At 40.8% G+C, this 21611-nt stretch overlaps 1 protein-coding gene across 9 annotated transcripts in view; it reads left to right on the top strand.

The window, feature by feature from the left end:
- LOC129762992 (uncharacterized) overlaps positions 1–21611 on the top strand; it is a 464623-nt gene that overhangs the window by 76398 nt on the left and 366614 nt on the right. For all 9 annotated transcript variants that reach the window (XR_008740772.1, XM_055761656.1, XM_055761661.1 and 6 more), the window contains one exon: positions 185–995. Coding sequence is in view for 8 of the 9 variants with exons in the window: in XM_055761656.1 (XP_055617631.1) it covers positions 377–995 (619 nt within the window). In the remaining variant the exon portion in view is untranslated. The remainder of the gene's footprint in view (positions 1–184; positions 996–21611) is intronic.

Genomic DNA, 21611 nt, shown 5'->3' with positions numbered 1-21611 from the left:
GAAACAGTTATAATTCCCCGTAATCGAGGGCGGTTGAAAGCATGCACAAAATTCAACTCTATCGACCATAACCATTTAAAGAACAACTTTGTTAGGTTTTTGCTTGCGATGCCATGACGAAGCCGCTTTAAACTACGACGAGCTTAACGTATTTACTTTATTTCTTCCCTTCTCTCATCGACAGGATTGTCACCGAACCAAACGTGCAACTCAAAGCAAGCAATGTGATGGCGATAGGTATCGCACCGTAATCCAATTTGGACAAGCTATCGCCCGTCGTCCGGAGGAAGAGCAGGCGGCTAAGGTGCCCCGTTGTGTGGTTCTGTGTAGCGGTGAAAATATAATCCCATTCCGGGGAAGTTCCGGCTAAGTCAATATGAAGCCAACAGTTATCCTATTCACGATCGGTTGCGTTGTGCTGGGGACGGCCTTCGTGAGTGCTCAGAATTCCGCCAGCAGTGATCCAGCTCCGGGTCGGTCGCCCGGTCCGCCCGGAGTGCTGGAGCTTACTGAATCTGAGCACGGTGAAGCGGTCGATGTTCCGACGTACATCTTTACCAAGGATGATGATGATGACATTGACAACAACCGGGCGCCACCGTTGATGTCGAACGACGTTCTGGATCCGCTGGATGAGGGGGAAGAGCACGGGGAGGTGGGTAAAGTGGCCGATCCAGAACGGATCGTAAGTGATGTCAGCAGTGAATCCTCTGGTGTGAGCGACGCACCGGTAAACGTTAATGGTGGGGAACGATCAAGTTCTGCTGCCGCGAGAGAAATCGCGGCCGACAATCAGCTCCGTGAACCGGGTGAAAACTCGTTGCCAGAACCGTGTTCTCGCAGTGTTGATGATTATTTGAAGCCCAATGATAAGATAGTACGGGTTGACATCAGTGAAGCGGTGCGAAAGAATGACGTCGATAGACTTCAGGTAGATATCGTGCACGATGTGTTTGATGCGACTAATGGGATCGTCTCAGGCGTTGAATACAGAGGTAAGTTTTCATAAAATATTTCAGTATATCAGACCAGCTGCAAGAACTAACAAATTTCTCGTCAGTTAATTCCTCATTGTTGTCGGAATGACACAAATTACATCCAAGATTAGTGAAGTTACCTAATTTTTTATGAATCTTTATTCTTTAATAGTGGGCAGATTAAAAAATCCCTAGAAAATAAAACATATCTAGTTACACGGAATAAATTATAAAAAAGGATTTTTCCTTTGTTTAGTGTTCCTATTCTTCACTCATAACAATACAGGTCGGACTCGGTTATCCGGGATTCGATTATCCGGAATTTCAGACTCGATTATCCGGAGTGTTTTTACTAGCTGACCCGCAAACTTCGTCCCGCCCAAAATTTGTTTTTTGTTATCAATACCTTCAAACATTCACGTTTTCTTACTATGAGCAAGTTCATGGGTCCAATCGCAGAACTGTTCATTGATTGATCTTCTATTCGACCCCGTTGAATTTACCTTTTACTCTAAAGTATTTCTCTCTAGTATTTCTAACAAAACTCATCAAAGTATTATAATATCAGATTATTTTAAGACACAATTCTCGTTCAAGATTTTTCAACCACTTGCAAATAACATGTTTCTCCGTTACATGGAATAAATGTTTTCTACAGAAAATATGACTGTAGCGACCCGGATGTGTTCGGAGCGGATGTATTTAGTTAATTTGAAAACCCCGTTGTGAACTTGGCACACTTTTGGGGGTTGTGAAGTAATTTGTCGCGCTACAGTTAGTTTTTGACCGCGCGCCCTAGGTTTTAAGTTAGTAAATAAGGTAGATATTGTAAAAATAGAAGGTTGAATAAAAGTATTCGAGTCGGTGAGGTTCGAAGAGTTTTTCCCCCGAAACGTTTGCCGCGCGGATGGTAGTTCGCGTTCCGTCGTTTCTGACTGGAAAGGAAAAGAAAGAAAGAACCAGTGCTTCAATGATACAATAAACACAGCCATAAATCGGCCAATTCCTTCCTCGAATTCTACTCTTATCAACACATCCGGCAATCCTTTTTTTGGTATAGATTGAAGAAGATATAGGAGTGCGTTTCATCACATCAACATTCATTTCCAGTTTCGAACAAAGATCAATTTCGCTAGCGCAAACATCAAATGGACTAACAGCACTTGTCACTATGTAATTGTAGAGGAATATAGGAATTAAATTTTCCGAATTTTCCCTTTTTCCTTCAGAGTTTTCCGAAAATTTTCAATTGCCATGGTTTGTTGGAAAATTTATGGTTGAAATATGTGTAATATTTTTATGGGACCCCCTCTCCATTCCAGAGGAGGGAGGGGTGTCATACCATTATAGAAACATTTCTCATAGCCAAAAACCCTCACATCCCGAATTGTGCTTGATTAGTTTTCGAGTTATGCAGAAATTTGTGTTTCATTTGTATGACAGCCCACCCTTAGAGAGCGGGAGGAGTGTCTAACCACCATAGAAATATTTATTGCATCCTAAAACCTCCACATGCCAAATTTGGTTTCGATTGCTTGATTAATTCTCGAGTAATGCAGCAATTTGTGTTTCATTTGCATGGCAGCCCGCCCTTAGAGAGGAAAATGGAGAGTCTAACCAGCATAGAAACATTTATTGCACCCTAAAACCTCAATATGCCTAATTTGGTTTCATTTGCTTGATTAATTCTGAAGTAATGCAGCAATTTGTGTTTCATTTGCATGGCCGCCCGCCCTTAAAGAGGGAAGTGGAGTGTCTAACCACCATAGAAACATTTATTGTACCCTAAAACCTCAATATGCTTGATTTGGTTTCATTCGCTTGATTAATTCCTGAGCAATGTAGATATTTGTGTTTAGTTTGTATGGCAGCCCCCCCCCCCTTAGAGAGGGAGGAGGGGTCTAAAACTATCGCGAAAACCTTCCCCGGCCCCAAAAATAAATTTTCATGTTGATCGGTTCAGTAGTTTCCGAGTCCATAAGAATAAGACAGACAGACAGACAGAAATCCATTTATATATATATATATATATATATATATATATATATATATATATATATATATATATATATATATATATATATATATATATATATATATATATATATATATATATATATATATATATATATATATATATAGATTTTCAGAAATTTTGAATAATTTGTAAAATTATTCCATATTTAATAGCTAATATAGGTATCAAATGAAAGAGCTTGACTAGTAGAATACAGTTATTTATCAAAAATGCAAATTCAAAATGGCCGCCACCACAAGATGGCGCCATATATTTTTTCACAACCTCATCAATATGGGTATTAAATGAATGGTCTTGACAGGTAGAACACAGTAGATCATGGAAAATCCAAGTCCAAGATAGCCGCAGTTCCCAAATAAACAATTACTTTTTAATGGTTCCATTCAGCTCGCCCTGTTTGTATTATGTTTGAGTGTTTTGTAGGATTGTCCCACATTAATGGAAAATTGACCCCGTTCCTGTTGAATGATTAATCTGAAATTTGGAACATATATTTAATTCTACTGTCATTATAAAACTGCTTATTCCATGATCTTGAAAAATTCAATTTGGCCACTGCAAAAAAAGGCTGAATGGCTTGATTTGGAGAATACGAGGGTCACTATTTATATTTCGGGAATAGGAACAAAAACAAATAGTTAAGCTGCGAATATATTTTTATTGTTTTTCAAAGTACTCGCCACGATGATCGATACACTTTTGCATGCGCTTAAACCAATTTTCAAAGCATTTATTCCAATCGACACGAGCCTTTTTTTCGAGCGATTGTCAAATTATGTGGGATCCAACGTGAACATAATTTTCGCACAACTAAGTGTTCATGTAAAATCGCATATATGCTGGTGGAACTAATGCTTAGGGATGCCTCAATCTCACAATAGGTTACATGACGATCTTGCTTAATCATTTCGTGCACAGCATCGATGTTTTCTGGCACTACAGTCGATTTTGGACGACATTCACGAAACTCGTCGGACAGCGAACTACGACCACGATTGAATTCACTATACCAGCGATACACAGTGGTTTTTGATGGAGCTTCATCGCCAAAAGTCAAATTAAGTGGATTGACGCACTCTTGTTGTGATAATCCACGTCGAAAGTCGTAAAAAATCATCGCACGAAAATGTTCATGATTCAGTTCCATTTTTTTGCCGAGACCAAACTTTCAACTAAATATAAAACAAACAAATAGCGTCCGTATGACAAAATGTTCTGAGTACGTATATCGTCAAAAATGTCAAACTTTACGATGGAACCGTCAGATGGACTCACATGACATCAGTGTTGCCAATTCCCGAAATATAAATAGTGACCCTCGTACACTACACTATGAATAACATAAATTCGCAAAGGTCGCCGCCACAAAATGGTCGACTAGGCATTTTTTGCAATCCCCTCAATATTGGTATAAAATGAAATGATTTGACTAATAGAATGCAGTAAAGGTCGGACTCGATTATATGTGATTCGATTACATACAATTTTGGACTCGATGGGGTAAAAATCGTGATTTTTGAAGATTTTGCTTGAATTTTCACCAGGAATTGTTTACATCGATATTGCAGCCAAATTAAGAAAGATAGAAGTTGTGCTTCGAAGAACAAATTGTGGAGCGGCTAAAGAACTTCATTTTAATTGATAGAAACAATATAGTTTAATTTAAATTTTTAGGATAAAATTGATATTAACACATTAAAAATTATTAATTTTTAAGTGTTTCGCTTCCAAAATGTTATTAAAATTCACTAATTTAGAGTTGTTCCACTATTATATCCTGTACTAAATTTTCTCATCTTTCAAATGAAAGCATCAGAATAGTCTTCCGTAGCGTACTTTTTAATGTGGAGCCAGTTTGAAGCAACAGAGTCCGAAACAAAAAAAAAAGTTCTACAACTCTGTGATTGTTGAAATTCGAACATATGCGTAGGAGGATTTTTTTCATCAAATATGATCGTCTATCACCTCCTGAGAGAATCTGGATAAATTTATTTTTTTCGTATGAGAAAGGTGTTTCTGACTTTAAGGGGATGAATCAAAAATCAAATTCCTCTTTTATTTTCAAAAAAGGAAAAATACATTTAAAAAAAACAAATAAAGAAAAAAAATTGTTTTGACTCGATTATCCGAAGGATTCGATTATCTGGAGTGAAAAAAAAATCGATACTCCCGATAATCAAGTCCGACCTGTAATTGTATTATAGTCACTTACATCCAGTCTACTCGCATACGAATATTGAACGAAAACTGAAAACATGTTAACTTTGAAAAATCATAACTTAAAAATTAAACAACGCCTCCCTGGTTTCGAGATACGTTATGTGAAAAATGCTCAGCTTTCCATAAAAAATATAAACAAATATGGCGCCCTTGGTCCCGAAACGATGTAAGCTATAAAAAAAATATATAATCAATAATTACGAAAACAAAATCTATTTTTGTTCAGAGTGTAATATTTTTTAAAACAAGACTAGCTCATTAGCTTCAATTTGATATGACGATCATCTGATTCGGTTCAGTAGATCAAAAGTTATGATTTTTTGTAGTGGAAAAAATGGAAAAAAAATGATTTTTTGGACCATCGGAAACCATGGAAAAAAATTATTTTTTGGACCATCGGTTAACTTTGAAAAATCTAACTCAAAAACGAAAAAAACGCCTCCCTCGTTTCGAGATATGTTATGTGAAAAATCCTCAGCTTTCCAGAAAAAATATAAAAAAGCGCCTTTGGTCCCGAGACCATGAAAACTATAAAAAACGAATACAATCAATAATAACGAGGGCAGGATTCGACGAGGTGCTTGGCTTTAATTTGATATGTCGATTATCTGAATCGGCCTAGTGGCTCAAAAGTTATGATTTTTAAAAAAAAGTCATTTTTGGGAAAAAGAGGAAAAAGTTGATTTTTTGGACAACCCTAAAATGTAAATGGTCACCCTACTGAAAAAATAAAAAAATACGGGTCTATTGTTTTGCGATAAAGAACAAAACTACCACTTTTCACGAAAATCTGAAAACCACAATATCGGTTTGGCATGGAATAGCTGTATAAGGATATAAACATGTTCTGTTGTGCTATGTAGTTTTGGCGAGTTTTATTAAATCGTTTATTTTTACAGGCTCAATTACATAAGTTTAAAGGAGCCGAATTCTTAACTAAATATATTAATTATATCTATATATCTATGAACAATTATCCTTAATTCTATTGTTAATAAGGTAGAAACCGATTACTCGCGGTAGACTCGAGTTTAGAAGGGTGACATATTTTTATCAGGAATAGGATGGGATATAAGGATATGTTGACAATGTTCACACTCACACTCATCACACTCAACTCTTAAACCTATCTAATAACTACTATGTATTTACATTTCAACTTATTCTATTGTTAGTAAGAAGAGAACCGATTGCTCGCGAAGGAAGAAAAGGAGAGGATAAGGGTATAAGGACAATCACACACGATGATCGATAGCTTTAAGGAAAACATATATTTGGGACATGTAATCAAGATCTAACCGAGCCAACACATCTCTCACCGGCACATTGGGCTGTCTTCCTCGGGCCCGAAGGGAGTTTTCTAAATTCGATCTGGCGACAAGATACAACTCGCACGACCAAAAAACGTGTTCAATGTCGTGATAACCTTTGCCACAAACGCAGAGATTGCTGCTGGCAAGATTAAAGCGGAAGAGTAGTGCATCTAACGAACAGTGATTGGACATGAGTCGGGAGAAGGTACGAATAAAGTTCCGACTCAAGTCCAAACTTTTGAACCACGGTTTGAGGCTAACCTTAGGGATAATCGAGTGAAACCACCGGCCCAATTCATCTTCATTCTACTTGCGTTGCCAGTTAGCAATGGTATTTTTGCGGACTAAAGAATAAAATTCATTGAAGGCGATTTGACGCTGATAAATATCGCCTTCAATTGCACCTACCTTTGCTAATGAGTCAGCCCTCTCATTACCCGGAATTGAGCAATGAGAAGGGACCCAGACAAAGGTAATGACATAACAGCGTCTGGATAAAGCACTCAAAATTTCTCGTATTCTCTCAAGGAAGTACGGCGAGTGCTTTTCCGGCCTCACTGAACGGATAGCTTCGACAGAGCTAAGCCTATCCGTTACAATGTAATAGTGTTCAACAGGTCGTGAGGCAACGCTGTCCTGCGCCCAGTGTATCGCTGCCAATTCAGCAATATACACTGAGCAAGGATATTGAAGACTGTGGGAGGTGCTAAAAAATTAGTTGAACACTCCAAATCCTGTTGACTCATTCTTAGAGGACCCATCAGTAAAATACATATTGTCACAATTGATATCCCCATACTTTGCATCAAAGATCGTTGGAACGATCCTCGATCGAAGATAATCTGATATTCCATGGATATCTTGCTTCATGGACAGATCAAAATGCACAGAGGAATTGATGTAGTCAGGAAAACAAACACGGTTGGGAATATACGAAGAAGGATCAACCTGCATGGAGATGAATTCATGATATGAACTCATGAAGCCAGAATGAAAATTTAGCTCGATCAACTGCTCAAAATTTCCGATCACCACTGGATTCATAACCTTACACCGGATGAGGAACCGAGGAGATAGTAAATTGAAGCGATCTTTTAGTGGGAGTACGCCTGCCAAAACCTCGAGACTCATGGTATGCGTTGAGGGCATACATCCCAACGCGATACGGAGACAAAGATACTGAATTCGCTCGAGTTTAATGAGGTGTGTTTTGGCAGCTGATTGAAAACAGAAACTGCCATACTCCATCACTGAGAGAATAGTTGTTCGATACAACATTATAAGATCTTCGGGATGGGCTCCCCACCAGGTGCCGGTAATTGTACGGAGAAAGTTTATTCTTTGTTGACATTTTTTACTCAGATTCCTAATATGAGCCCCCCAAGTACATTTGGAGTCGAACCAGACCCCAAGATACTTGAATGACATAGCATGAGTGATCGGTTTACCCAAAAGTTGAAGCTTTGGTTTTGCTGGTCTATGCTTCCTAGAAAAGACGACCATCTCTGTTTTCTCCGTGGAGAATTCGATCCCTAGCCCAATGGCCCAGGTTGAAAAATTGTTCAAAGTATCTTGTAAGGGTCCTTGCAGGTCGGATTCGTTTGATCCTACGACAGACACCACTCCATCATCTGCAAGTTGTCTTAGGTTGCAATTTTGTATAAGGCAATTGTCAATGTCGCTTACGTAGAAGTTGTACAAAAGAGGGCTTAAACATGAGCCCTGAGGAGGCCCATGTAGGAAGTCCGACTTACTGCCGAATCCCCGTGAGAAAAATTCAAATGTTTCTCACAAAGCAAGTTATAAAAAAAAAATTATTCAATAGAGGCGGCAGACCCCGATAGTGTAATTTGTCTGACAGGACCTCTATTGAAACTGAATCAAAGGCCCCCTTTATGTCCAAGAATACTGAAGCCATTTGTTTTTTTCCGGCGTAAGCCATTTGAATTTCTGAAGAAAGCAACGCAAGACAATCATTCGTCCCCTTGCCCCTGCGGAACCCATATTGTGTATCTGAGAGTAGGCCATTCGTTTCAACCCATCGATCAAGGCGAAACAAGATCATTTTCTCCAACAATTTCCGTATACAAGACAGCATTGCTATTGGGCGGTACGAATTGAAGTCGGACGCGGGCTTTCCGGGTTTTTGAATAGCTATAACTCGTACTTGTCTCCAATCATCTGGAACAATATTATGAAACTTATTGAATAAATTCAACAAGCGATGTTTCGCCACATCGGGGAGGTTTTTCAACAAGTTGAACTTAATTCGATGCGATCCTGGAGCAGAATTGTTACATGAAAGGAGAGCAAGAGAGAATTCTACCATCGAAAACTCGGAATCAAGATCGCACCTGTCTTGTGGTAGATCTCGAACATTTTTTTGCACAGGAGCGGAATCAGGACAAACCATCCGTGCAAAATTTAAAATCCATCGATGTGAATACTCTTCGCTTTCATTCATTGAAGAGTGATTTCTCATGTTTCGAGCCACTTTCCATAACTTTTTCATTGACGTTTCTCGTGACAAACATCCCACGAAATTTCGCCAATAAGCACGGTTTTCCCCTTTTATCATGTTTTTAAATTGATTTTCAAGGGCTAAATACGTTTGAAAATTCTCAATGGTTCCACGTTTCCGAAAAGCTTTAAATGCATTCGACTTTTCTACATAAAGCTTGGAACACTGGCTATCCCACCATAGATTGGGAGGCCTACGACGAATAGTGGAACCTGGGATGGGTTTCGAAGTTATACTCCTCCAATGGAGGTGAACCATCTCTGGAATTGATGGCTAGAGCAATCACGTCCGCATATTTTTTCCAGTCAGTGTGTCTTGTGAGGTCATATGCCATGTTTATAGATTCAGAAGAATTCGACCCAATGGTGATGGAAATTTTGATTGGCAAGTGATCACTACCGTTGGGATCCTCTATTACATTCCACTTGCAATCTAACGATAGTGAATTCGAGCGAAGCGAAAGGTCAAGAGCACTTGGTTTAGCAGGTGGTTTAGGTACACGTGTTGTTTCCCCAGTGTTCAAAACAGTCATATTGAAGCTGTTACAAAGGTCATATATCAACGATGAACGGTTGTCGTCGCACTGTTCCCCCCGGGCAGTTCCGTGAGAGTTGAAGTCTCCCAAGATCAATCGTGGCTCAGAAGTGAGCACATGTCAACAAGTTGCTTGCGGCTAACCGCAGCTCTCGGAGGCCAATACAAGCTGACAATACAGAGGTCTTTGCCTCTGATGTTTGCATGACAAGCAACAGCTTCGATCCCTCCAATAGGTGGAAGGTCAATTCGAAAAAATGAGTGACAGTTATTGATCCCCAATAGTACCCCTCCGTATCTGTCATCACGGTCCAAGCGTATAATATTGAAATCGTGGAAAGAGAGATCATCTCGCGAAGAAAGCCAAGTTTCGGACAGAGCAAAAACATCACAATTGAACTTATGAATTAAAAATTTGAATGTATCCAATTTAGGCATAAGACTACGACAATTCCACTGTAAAACAGTGATATCTCCGACCTCTCTATTTAAATTAGACATCAAGAGAGATAATCATTGCATTGGTTTTGATGGAGTCGGAAGCATTAAAGCATGTGAATATTTGAGCCACAAGGTCAGTCAACTTTATAAATCCCGATTGGGAAGTTGAGCTGGGCGGAAAAATAGGGACAGTTGGGATTTTTGATGTCCCCTCGAGTGCTGGGTCATTCGAAGGTGAACTATTCCCACGGAAGCCAGGAGGAACCTGATTTTGCTTGTCCGCTGCACTCGATTTTTTAGGCAAGCTAACATGGGGTAACACCGTTGGGATTTGACGATGAACTTTGGGAGTGGTCACATTTTTGCGCCGGGAATTCCCTTGGAAAATAAACGGTGTGCTCCCGTTACCTGTATCCGCTTCCATTTCGTCAACTGGCAGCGAATCGAAGGCATTGTTTGTAGGTAATGGTTGTTGTTGTTCAGCCAGTTGAGAAGCGCCCTTTAAAATTTCCGCAAAAGTGCGTTTTGAGCGTTCCTTCAAAGAGCGCTTCTGTTTCTCCCAGCGACTCTTATAAGTTTCACAAGCTGAGAGCACGTGTGGGGATCCCCCGCAATATGGACACTTTTGCTCAGTCGCATTGCAGGATTTCCCCTCATGTTGCTCTCCGCAAGTGGCACAGCACTCCTTGTTGGCGCAATAATCTGCTGTATGACCAACTGACTTGTATTTGTTGCAAGTCATGGGCTTTGGCACGAAGAGTCGCAGTGGTACCCTCAATTTGTCCACCATAACGTACTCAAGGAGGGCGGAGCCAGCAAAGGTTACTCGAAACGAGTTGGACGGCGTGGATTTTGTTTTTCCCTTTTCCTGGGACACTTTTCCTAATTGATGGCAGTCCAAAATTTTAACTTTCGTCAAAGGGAGTTTTTTGAATCTGCCATCTCCTTGTTTTATGAATTCGCTCGTCAGACCCGTTTCTGCAATCACCCCCGAAATTTCTACGTTATGGGAAGGTACGTACACGCGATATTCTTAAATGAACCGATTGTCAGCAACAATCTCGTTAGCTTGCTTCCGATCAGTCACGACAACACGCAGTTTGTTCGGTCGAACCTTGGAAATTTCGACCAAGGAGGAATAATTTTTTGTCAGATCTTTCATGATAAGAATGACATTCAAAGCTTTTCCTTGTGGTTTGGGCCGGAAGAAAACAACCCACGGGCCAGTTCCAGGTGCATCTTCTGGGTATATCTTGACACGGGGAGCGGAGACCACCGAGGGGGCAGACGAAGACGAGGATTGAGTGGTAGAGGATAAAACAGAGGGGAGGGACGAGGTAGATGGTTGAGTGGGATCGGAAGTAACAGATGAGGAACGCGAAGTCGTCGGCTGAGTGGAAGCGGGAGGGTTAAGGGTTTGAGAGGAGAGGTTTGCGGATTTCTTAAAGGGAGCCTTTTTAGTGTGGCTTGAATCTTCTCCGGAAGAATTATCTTCCGGTGAGGGAACGCGCTTGAGCGACTTCCCGGCCCCTTTTTGTGCAACCGAAGGGGAGTCAATATTTTCATCGTAAGAGATCTCCATATTTGGAGATCTCTCACACTCTTCCATAGTTTATACGGATGATAATTATAATAATATTTTATAATAATTTCTATAACCTAATAAAATAATGATATTTATACAAAATACTTGGTAGAGCACACCAGTGCAACTAATCAGAAAGCGACTGTTCCTCAATCGATTGGTCGCAGGCACAGCTGTGATAGCTAATCGAACAATCACGCTCCGGTCCAAACTAAACGCACATACCAATGCAGATGAACTGGAAACTTCTCGATCGGTTGAACACGTGATCAACGCTCGCCGCAATTGAAATTGTGTATCACACACACGCACTGTCGGCGGTCGCACAGTGTCCGAATGCGGGATAATGGCAAAACACGGCGAAATAAATCGTCACTCCAGTTTTCTGCTGATACCACTTTGTTTTTTGTTCGAAACTAATAGATGTAAGTCAGTGCCTAAAAACTGATGCCGTTCACTTAGCTTATCCGCAAATTCATCATCCCATTAAAACCAGTTTACTATTGCAAAGTCTTTCCTCGCCTGGGCTTCAATAATAAGTCCCCGCGATTCATCTACCAATGGTTTTTCTTCATTATTTATTAAGTTCAATATTGGGTATTATTGAGTTGTTCGGAATAATCATGTCGATTTTTAAGAAAAAAAGACGGGTGGGTAATGTCGGGGACATAACCGGAGTGACGTAGGGCTATACACAGGGGACAGCTTTTGTTAAATATATATTTTAAATATATTGTTTTATTTTCTTCTCCTACGTGAATACCTACCTATCTACCTGAAAAATGGATTAGTTTACTGTTTACTCTTTATGAATATGTTGATGGTTCTGAAAAGAACCTTTGGTGTTGTGTTTTTTTTATCACTCGATATTCCCATCTTGTTCGGTTAAACCTTCCTGTTTAGCTATTGCGTTTGCCACTCGCCACAGCTTTCACAGTTGGAAAATTTCTTCCCATCCAGCTTGTGACATGTTGTTCAGTAAATTACATTTAATGCGACGTGCCGGAGAAACACTTTGCCACTCACTGAAACTAATTGTTGCCTTGATGTGCGCCGAACCGAAGCTGAAAAAAACCGAAAATTATCTTCAATCTAAAGAGTTTATTGTTTTGTTATCACTCGATATCCTCATCTTGTTCGGCTAAACCTTCCTGTTTAGAGATTTGTTGCCACTCGCCACAGCTTTCACAGTTGGAAAATTTCTTCCCATCCAGCTTTGTGACATGTTGTACAGTAAATTACATTCAATGCGACGTGCCGAAGCGCCACTCAGTGTCGCATTGGAGGTAATTTTAACCTGTAATTGAACATTTGCGATGACAGTGGTACAGTGTCGACTTTCAATGTGGGGTCATAATTTGGATCTCTATGTTTACAAAAATGTCCAACTAAATAAGTCGCATTACATGTCCGTCCAATTAGCTAAATTTCGAACTAATTGTAAATTACTGTACTCTCAATCTGGAAACAATTTAAGAATTGGTGAAATTAATTGGGGATTTTCCTGACAAACATCCCACGAAATTTCGCCAATAAGCACGGTTTTCCCCTTTTATCATGTTTTTAAATTGATTTTCAAGGGCTAAATACGTTTGAAAATTCTCAATGGTTCCACGTTTCCGAAAAGCTTTAAATGCATTCGACTTTTCTACATAAAGCTTGGAACACTGGCTATCCCACCATAGATTGGGAGGCCTACGACGAATAGTGGAACCTGGGATGGGTTTCGAAGTTATACTCCTCCAATGGAGGTGAACCATCTCTGGAATTGATGGCTAGAGCAATCACGTCCGCATATTTTTTCCAGTCAGTGTGTCTTGTGAGGTCATATGCCATGTTTATAGATTCAGAAGAATTCGACCCAATGGTGATGGAAATTTTGATTGGCAAGTGATCACTACCGTTGGGATCCTCTATTACATTCCACTTGCAATCTAACGATAGTGAATTCGAGCGAAGCGAAAGGTCAAGAGCACTTGGTTTAGCAGGTGGTTTAGGTACACGTGTTGTTTCCCCAGTGTTCAAAACAGTCATATTGAAGCTGTTACAAAGGTCATATATCAACGATGAACGGTTGTCGTCGCACTGTTCCCCCCGGGCAGTTCCGTGAGAGTTGAAGTCTCCCAAGATCAATCGTGGCTCAGAAGTGAGCACATGTCAACAAGTTGCTTGCGGCTAACCGCAGCTCTCGGAGGCCAATACAAGCTGACAATACAGAGGTCTTTGCCTCTGATGTTTGCATGACAAGCAACAGCTTCGATCCCTCCAATAGGTGGAAGGTCAATTCGAAAAAATGAGTGACAGTTATTGATCCCCAATAGTACCCCTCCGTATCTGTCATCACGGTCCAAGCGTATAATATTGAAATCGTGGAAAGAGAGATCATCTCGCGAAGAAAGCCAAGTTTCGGACAGAGCAAAAACATCACAATTGAACTTATGAATTAAAAATTTGAATGTATCCAATTTAGGCATAAGACTACGACAATTCCACTGTAAAACAGTGATATCTCCGACCTCTCTATTTAAATTAGACATCAAGAGAGATAATCATTGCATTGGTTTTGATGGAGTCGGAAGCATTAAAGCATGTGAATATTTGAGCCACAAGGTCAGTCAACTTTATAAATCCCGATTGGGAAGTTGAGCTGGGCGGAAAAATAGGGACAGTTGGGATTTTTGATGTCCCCTCGAGTGCTGGGTCATTCGAAGGTGAACTATTCCCACGGAAGCCAGGAGGAACCTGATTTTGCTTGTCCGCTGCACTCGATTTTTTAGGCAAGCTAACATGGGGTAACACCGTTGGGATTTGACGATGAACTTTGGGAGTGGTCACATTTTTGCGCCGGGAATTCCCTTGGAAAATAAACGGTGTGCTCCCGTTACCTGTATCCGCTTCCATTTCGTCAACTGGCAGCGAATCGAAGGCATTGTTTGTAGGTAATGGTTGTTGTTGTTCAGCCAGTTGAGAAGCGCCCTTTAAAATTTCCGCAAAAGTGCGTTTTGAGCGTTCCTTCAAAGAGCGCTTCTGTTTCTCCCAGCGACTCTTATAAGTTTCACAAGCTGAGAGCACGTGTGGGGATCCCCCGCAATATGGACACTTTTGCTCAGTCGCATTGCAGGATTTCCCCTCATGTTGCTCTCCGCAAGTGGCACAGCACTCCTTGTTGGCGCAATAATCTGCTGTATGACCAACTGACTTGTATTTGTTGCAAGTCATGGGCTTTGGCACGAAGAGTCGCAGTGGTACCCTCAATTTGTCCACCATAACGTACTCAAGGAGGGCGGAGCCAGCAAAGGTTACTCGAAACGAGTTGGACGGCGTGGATTTTGTTTTTCCCTTTTCCTGGGACACTTTTCCTAATTGATGGCAGTCCAAAATTTTAACTTTCGTCAAAGGGAGTTTTTTGAATCTGCCATCTCCTTGTTTTATGAATTCGCTCGTCAGACCCGTTTCTGCAATCACCCCCGAAATTTCTACGTTATGGGAAGGTACGTACACGCGATATTCTTAAATGAACCGATTGTCAGCAACAATCTCGTTAGCTTGCTTCCGATCAGTCACGACAACACGCAGTTTGTTCGGTCGAACCTTGGAAATTTCGACCAAGGAGGAATAATTTTTTGTCAGATCTTTCATGATAAGAATGACATTCAAAGCTTTTCCTTGTGGTTTGGGCCGGAAGAAAACAACCCACGGGCCAGTTCCAGGTGCATCTTCTGGGTATATCTTGACACGGGGAGCGGAGACCACCGAGGGGGCAGACGAAGACGAGGATTGAGTGGTAGAGGATAAAACAGAGGGGAGGGACGAGGTAGATGGTTGAGTGGGATCGGAAGTAACAGATGAGGAACGCGAAGTCGTCGGCTGAGTGGAAGCGGGAGGGTTAAGGGTTTGAGAGGAGAGGTTTGCGGATTTCTTAAAGGGAGCCTTTTTAGTGTGGCTTGAATCTTCTCCGGAAGAATTATCTTCCGGTGAGGGAACGCGCTTGAGCGACTTCCCGGCCCCTTTTTGTGCAACCGAAGGGGAGTCAATATTTTCATCGTAAGAGATCTCCATATTTGGAGATCTCTCACACTCTTCCATAGTTTATACGGATGATAATTATAATAATATTTTATAATAATTTCTATAACCTAATAAAATAATGATATTTATACAAAATACTTGGTAGAGCACACCAGTGCAACTAATCAGAAAGCGACTGTTCCTCAATCGATTGGTCGCAGGCACAGCTGTGATAGCTAATCGAACAATCACGCTCCGGTCCAAACTAAACGCACATACCAATGCAGATGAACTGGAAACTTCTCGATCGGTTGAACACGTGATCAACGCTCGCCGCAATTGAAATTGTGTATCACACACACGCACTGTCGGCGGTCGCACAGTGTCCGAATGCGGGATAATGGCAAAACACGGCGAAATAAATCGTCACTCCAGTTTTCTGCTGATACCACTTTGTTTTTTGTTCGAAACTAATAGATGTAAGTCAGTGCCTAAAAACTGATGCCGTTCACTTAGCTTATCCGCAAATTCATCATCCCATTAAAACCAGTTTACTATTGCAAAGTCTTTCCTCGCCTGGGCTTCAATAATAAGTCCCCGCGATTCATCTACCAATGGTTTTTCTTCATTATTTATTAAGTTCAATATTGGGTATTATTGAGTTGTTCGGAATAATCATGTCGATTTTTAAGAAAAAAAGACGGGTGGGTAATGTCGGGGACATAACCGGAGTGACGTAGGGCTATACACAGGGGACAGCTTTTGTTAAATATATATTTTAAATATATTGTTTTATTTTCTTCTCCTACGTGAATACCTACCTATCTACCTGAAAAATGGATTAGTTTACTGTTTACTCTTTATGAATATGTTGATGGTTCTGAAAAGAACCTTTGGTGTTGTGTTTTTTTTATCACTCGATATTCCCATCTTGTTCGGTTAAACCTTCCTGTTTAGCTATTGCGTTTGCCACTCGCCACAGCTTTCACAGTTGGAAAATTTCTTCCCATCCAGCTTTGTGACATGTTGTACAGTAAATTACATTCAATGCGACGTGCCGAAGCGCCACTCAGTGTCGCATTGGAGGTAATTTTAACCTGTAATTGAACATTTGCGATGACAGTGGTACAGTGTCGACTTTCAATGTGGGGTCATAATTTGGATCTCTATGTTTACAAAAATGTCCAACTAAATAAGTCGCATTACATGTCCGTCCAATTAGCTAAATTTCGAACTAATTGTAAATTACTGTACTCTCAATCTGGAAACAATTTAAGAATTGGTGAAATTAATTGGGGATTTTCCTGATTATTTAAATCAGGAAAATCCCCAACTACCCCCAACGCCCTCGATGCCGCCTTGTTCTGGATTTGCCACCAAAGCAGTTTGTATAAAGAACAAACTTTTTTCTTCTACTACCTGATGCCGTCCTCCAAATCAACACGGTTCGAGCGGGATTTTGCCTTTCCCTTCACTTTTCCTCCTTTACCATGTCCAGACATGGCTGCTTGGGTTGGTTTGTTGATGTGTTGTGATGCGAAACGATGTGGTGTACGGTTTGAATGAGAATGATCGTTACGGCAGCGGAGCGGGGATTTTTAAGCTGAGTGGCTGGCTCGAGAATTACGCATGTGTGAGACTGCGACCAATGTTTCGTTCATTTTTTTCTTTTTCCTTTCCAATCGTGCTTCATTCTATTTCGCTGCTGCTCTGGTTGCCCGTTTTGGTCGGTACGATTTGAGGAGCACAAAATGGACCAATCAAAAATGGGCACATAGTGCATTTTGACAATGCTTGATATTTTCACAATTATTCAATTATTTATCTCAAGAAAAATGAAATGTTATTCGTTATGATAGATGCGTAGATATATTTCCTATCAATTGATGCAAAAACATTTGCGATCTATTGAGCATTTTTTCCTACTTGTTCAGTGCCTAGATTTCCATTTCACCCCCTATATCTTCCGGTTAGACGTAGTCCTACGTCAAAATATCGTGTACATGTCACATGTTTTTGTGTTGGGCTGTCCACAAGCATCTCATGCTGTCCTACCCTACTTGTATTTTCATTTTCATATTTTTTTTCTCTCCTTGCGTAATGGATAACTAGTCATCAAAAGCGAAACCGTCGATCAAACAGACACATCTAGCACATCAAACATAGAACATTCCGACTAGACATCCTGTCGAAATGTTGTGCTCTGCTTGGAATTAATAATGAACAACACACACACACACACACGTAGCGCCCATTTCCGATTTGTTCGCTCCATCAGATATGACCCACGCCAATCAATCCTGCCATCGGCCGGAGGTGATTACCTGACTGAGCAGAGACAGAGAGAGAAAACACCTCTTACATATTTGATGTTCTAGTGACATTCTAATGTGCCCTGTGCCACATCAAATACTAGATGAGCACGCTACGTTCCGGAGCATATTCGGGTCAATGAACATGCCACAAATGTCACGGTCCTGATGAGTCCAGATATAGGGTCACTCTTCGAGTTCATCGGTTCTGAATAGGTTATGAAAAATGGTGAATCTATTAATGTGGTTAATGAGGGGTATGCCATGAAACGTAGAATGGTTGATACTTATTTTCAAATTTAAAAAAAAAATGAATGGGTTATATCTATGATATAACCGCAAGGTTGACGTGGAACTACATTAGCTTAGCAATCATTCGTTTGTATTGATTAAATTCTTGATTGAATGAAACAGTTTCCAAATTCAATTGAGTTCAATATATTTGCTCTGTAAGTGAAAAAAATGAACAAATGCCGTGTAAAGTCAATTCATTTATTGTGATTGATTGTTCTTCGTTACAAGTAAATTTAATGACGGACCTTTTACGTTTGGTATGATGACTAGAACAAAATATATGTACGGAAGAATTATCAAACGTTTGATGAACCAGCCTAAGGCTGAAAATCTTTCCAATAAAGACAAAAAAAAAATTATCAAACGATTATTTTATTTTACATTTCCCTCTGAAGTTTACATCCCAAAAGTGTACATGCTTCTCGAATCTCGAATTTGCTTGAAACTGGGAAGTTCATTCGCTTCTAGTGGCTGCACGATTTTCCCAGGTTCCTAAGTTTAGAAGATCATGTTAGGACAGACATATTCCACTCTGCACAAAGGCAAGCGAGGACAAAAGTACTCGCAGTTTGCATTTATTTGCAGAGCCGATTTCCCCAGAAACCTCGGTTTTGAAGTCTGTGTTAGGGAAACACATTTCAATCGGAACAAAAATATCCCCGATTTGTATGAATTCGCAATGCCGATTTCCCCACGCTTCATGGATTTGAAGTCTGTGTTAGGGAAACACATTCCAGTCGGAACAAAAATACCCCCGACTTGCATGAATTTGAAATACCGCTCCCCCTACTTTCGTGTGTTCTTCTTCTTCTTTTTGGCTTTAAGAGGGTTTAAACTTTTCAGTTCACTCGCCTCTAGGCTCTTTCGTGTGTTTGCAATGCCGATTTCGCTGCTTGGTTTTAAAGTCTGTGTTAGGGAACATTTTTCGATGAGAACAAAAGTCCCCCTACTTCCATGTATTTCCAATGCCGATTTCCCCAAGGCTGCTTGGTTTTGATGGTTGTGTTAGGGAAACCGTAAATCGGGCCAATCAAAACGATGCAGTTAGGGCGTTTAAATAACGCCTAATATTTTACAGTTATTCAATTGTTTATCTAATGAAAAACGACATTTTGTTAGTTGCGATAGATGCGTAGAAATATTCCCTATCAAGTGATGCAAACATCTCTCCTATCCAGTACGAAATGTTCGAGCTATAAGCATTCGAAATCTTTCATTTTTTCCTGCATGTTCTGTGTTTAGGTTTTCATTTTACCCTCCATATATTCCGGTTAGACGTAGTCCCACGTCAAAATGCAAAGTGTGTGCATAAATAAATAAGCTGTAATCTCCCTCACAGCCATTTGACTAAAAATGAAGGTTATTTCCTCGCGACAATCTTATGAAAACTCTGGCGAAGTGATTCCCCTATCGCAACGAGGAGACAGCCCCATAAATGGCAACATAATTGAAGCTATTATTGTATGTATGAACATAATCTTCAATGCCCCCGCTGTGAGAGCCTTGCAATCGCTAATCCAGCTAAGGAAGCACTCCACCCGGATTTGCTATTAGACGCGGAGCATACAATGTCCCGTGTGCGGGCTCATCCGCGTCCTTTGTATGGGTGTCATGACCCGCAAGGACGAACCAGCTTCGAATGCTAAACATGACGTCGGAAAGATAGATACCCTGGGCTGGGGGGGTGGTGGCAGAAGCTGAGCACAACACAGCAGAGCACAGCTTAGCGCAGTCTGTTCCGGTAACGTGATACACCTTGCCCCCCGCGCGCGCTCATTCCCCGCATTTTTTTCACTACCTCCTGGAAAACGAAACACGATTCTTATCATCGCCTCCTGCAGCAGAATCGTGATGGCGGCTTGCGACTTTTCATTCCCGCTTTTGTGTGATTTGGATGGTGAAATTTTTGCTGCGGGGGTGGTCAGGTTTTCAGGGCGTTTTGAGCCATCGAGTACAATGGTGGGAATCTATAACTCTGGAGTAATGGCGATGAATTACAACTATGAGAATATTTATTTTTATGGAAAATTGGAAAAAAGGAACAATCCTCGGGTGACTGTTTGACACCTCTGGATGATAGTACCACTGTTTCCTGTTTCTCAGGATCAAGTTCACCCCCAGGGTCGGAGATAATCATTGACGCATCAGCAGAATTAGAATTTAATGGAATCGATTCCATGAAAAATTTAGGGATCAATTTTCCAAACAACCAATCCTATTTCTGCACATCTCAACATTTATTGCCACCGCCCTCTGTTCGTGAGAAATCGAAATCGAAAATCGGTGTCGGTGAGGTTGGGTTTGTGCTTCACCCGGGAATGTCTTGAAGCGTTTTTTTCTCTCTCACACTTCTGGCAGGAGTCTCTAAACACCGGAATGATACCGTCGGATAGGGGTGGGTGGAAACACGCAGCAGCAGCGCGGTGGACGTGTCGAATCCATTACTGACAAACACGAAAGTTTCTCGCCTTCTTCTCCGGGCGCTCATCTGTAGCTCACATGTCACGTCATTATTGGAATTGAGGTTAAAGAGGTGGAGTCGGAGCGCTGTTTGTGCCTTGGGTTTGTATATCACGACCCGGCACTAGGAAACAGACGGATGGAAGCAAGGAACGGGTAAAGCATGTCTAATCCGGTGCTGCGGTGAATACTGCTTCGTTAAAGTGGGCTCTGCGGGATCTACACTAACGAACAGAACGGACCCCGGTTCCCCCGATGTAGCAGGTGAAAGAGCTAAAATCATTATGCTGCATTAAATATGCAACACTGTCCGACCTTTTTTTTACTATGAATAGGATTATCTCAAAAGTTATGTTGATGTTATTGAAAACACCTGCGATGACAGTTCGAGGTTAGGGGTCTCATGTTTATGTTATTCGGAATAATCTGGTGTGGCCATTTGATTCACTCGTGAATAATTCCTGCCGCGTCGGAGTGATTTGTAAATCTTCACATTAGTTTTCCAAGTGCTGTGTGGAGTTATAGCTGGGCCAAGTGCTGTAGACGAAATCATTTTCTTTTGATTATCTTATGTTCGTATAACTAATACTGGGCGGACCCGATTATACACTGCGTTTCACAACTATAGAACCACTCATTTTTTCTGAGTTCCCAGAGATATGAAAGAAGTCGGTTGAATTGAAGTATAGGGTTGGGGAAAAAGAAATGTCGTATTTCTGATCGATATTTGACGCTTTATTTAATATACTTGAAATTATCCAATTTAAGTCAGATATGCGCCGTTTTGTTCGCAAACTTGTTGCCATTTAGAAGGCAACTTCATTATCCCCCCCACCCCTCTTATAAAACCCCCCCTCCTTATTTGCAAAAAACTCAGACAGCCAGTTTTCGCAATCCTCTTTTGAGGC

Source organism: Toxorhynchites rutilus, chromosome 1 (assembly GCF_029784135.1).
Source record: "Toxorhynchites rutilus septentrionalis strain SRP chromosome 1, ASM2978413v1, whole genome shotgun sequence".
NCBI lineage: Eukaryota > Metazoa > Arthropoda > Insecta > Diptera > Culicidae > Toxorhynchites > Toxorhynchites rutilus.
This window is presented reverse-complemented; position numbering and strand designations above follow the sequence as displayed.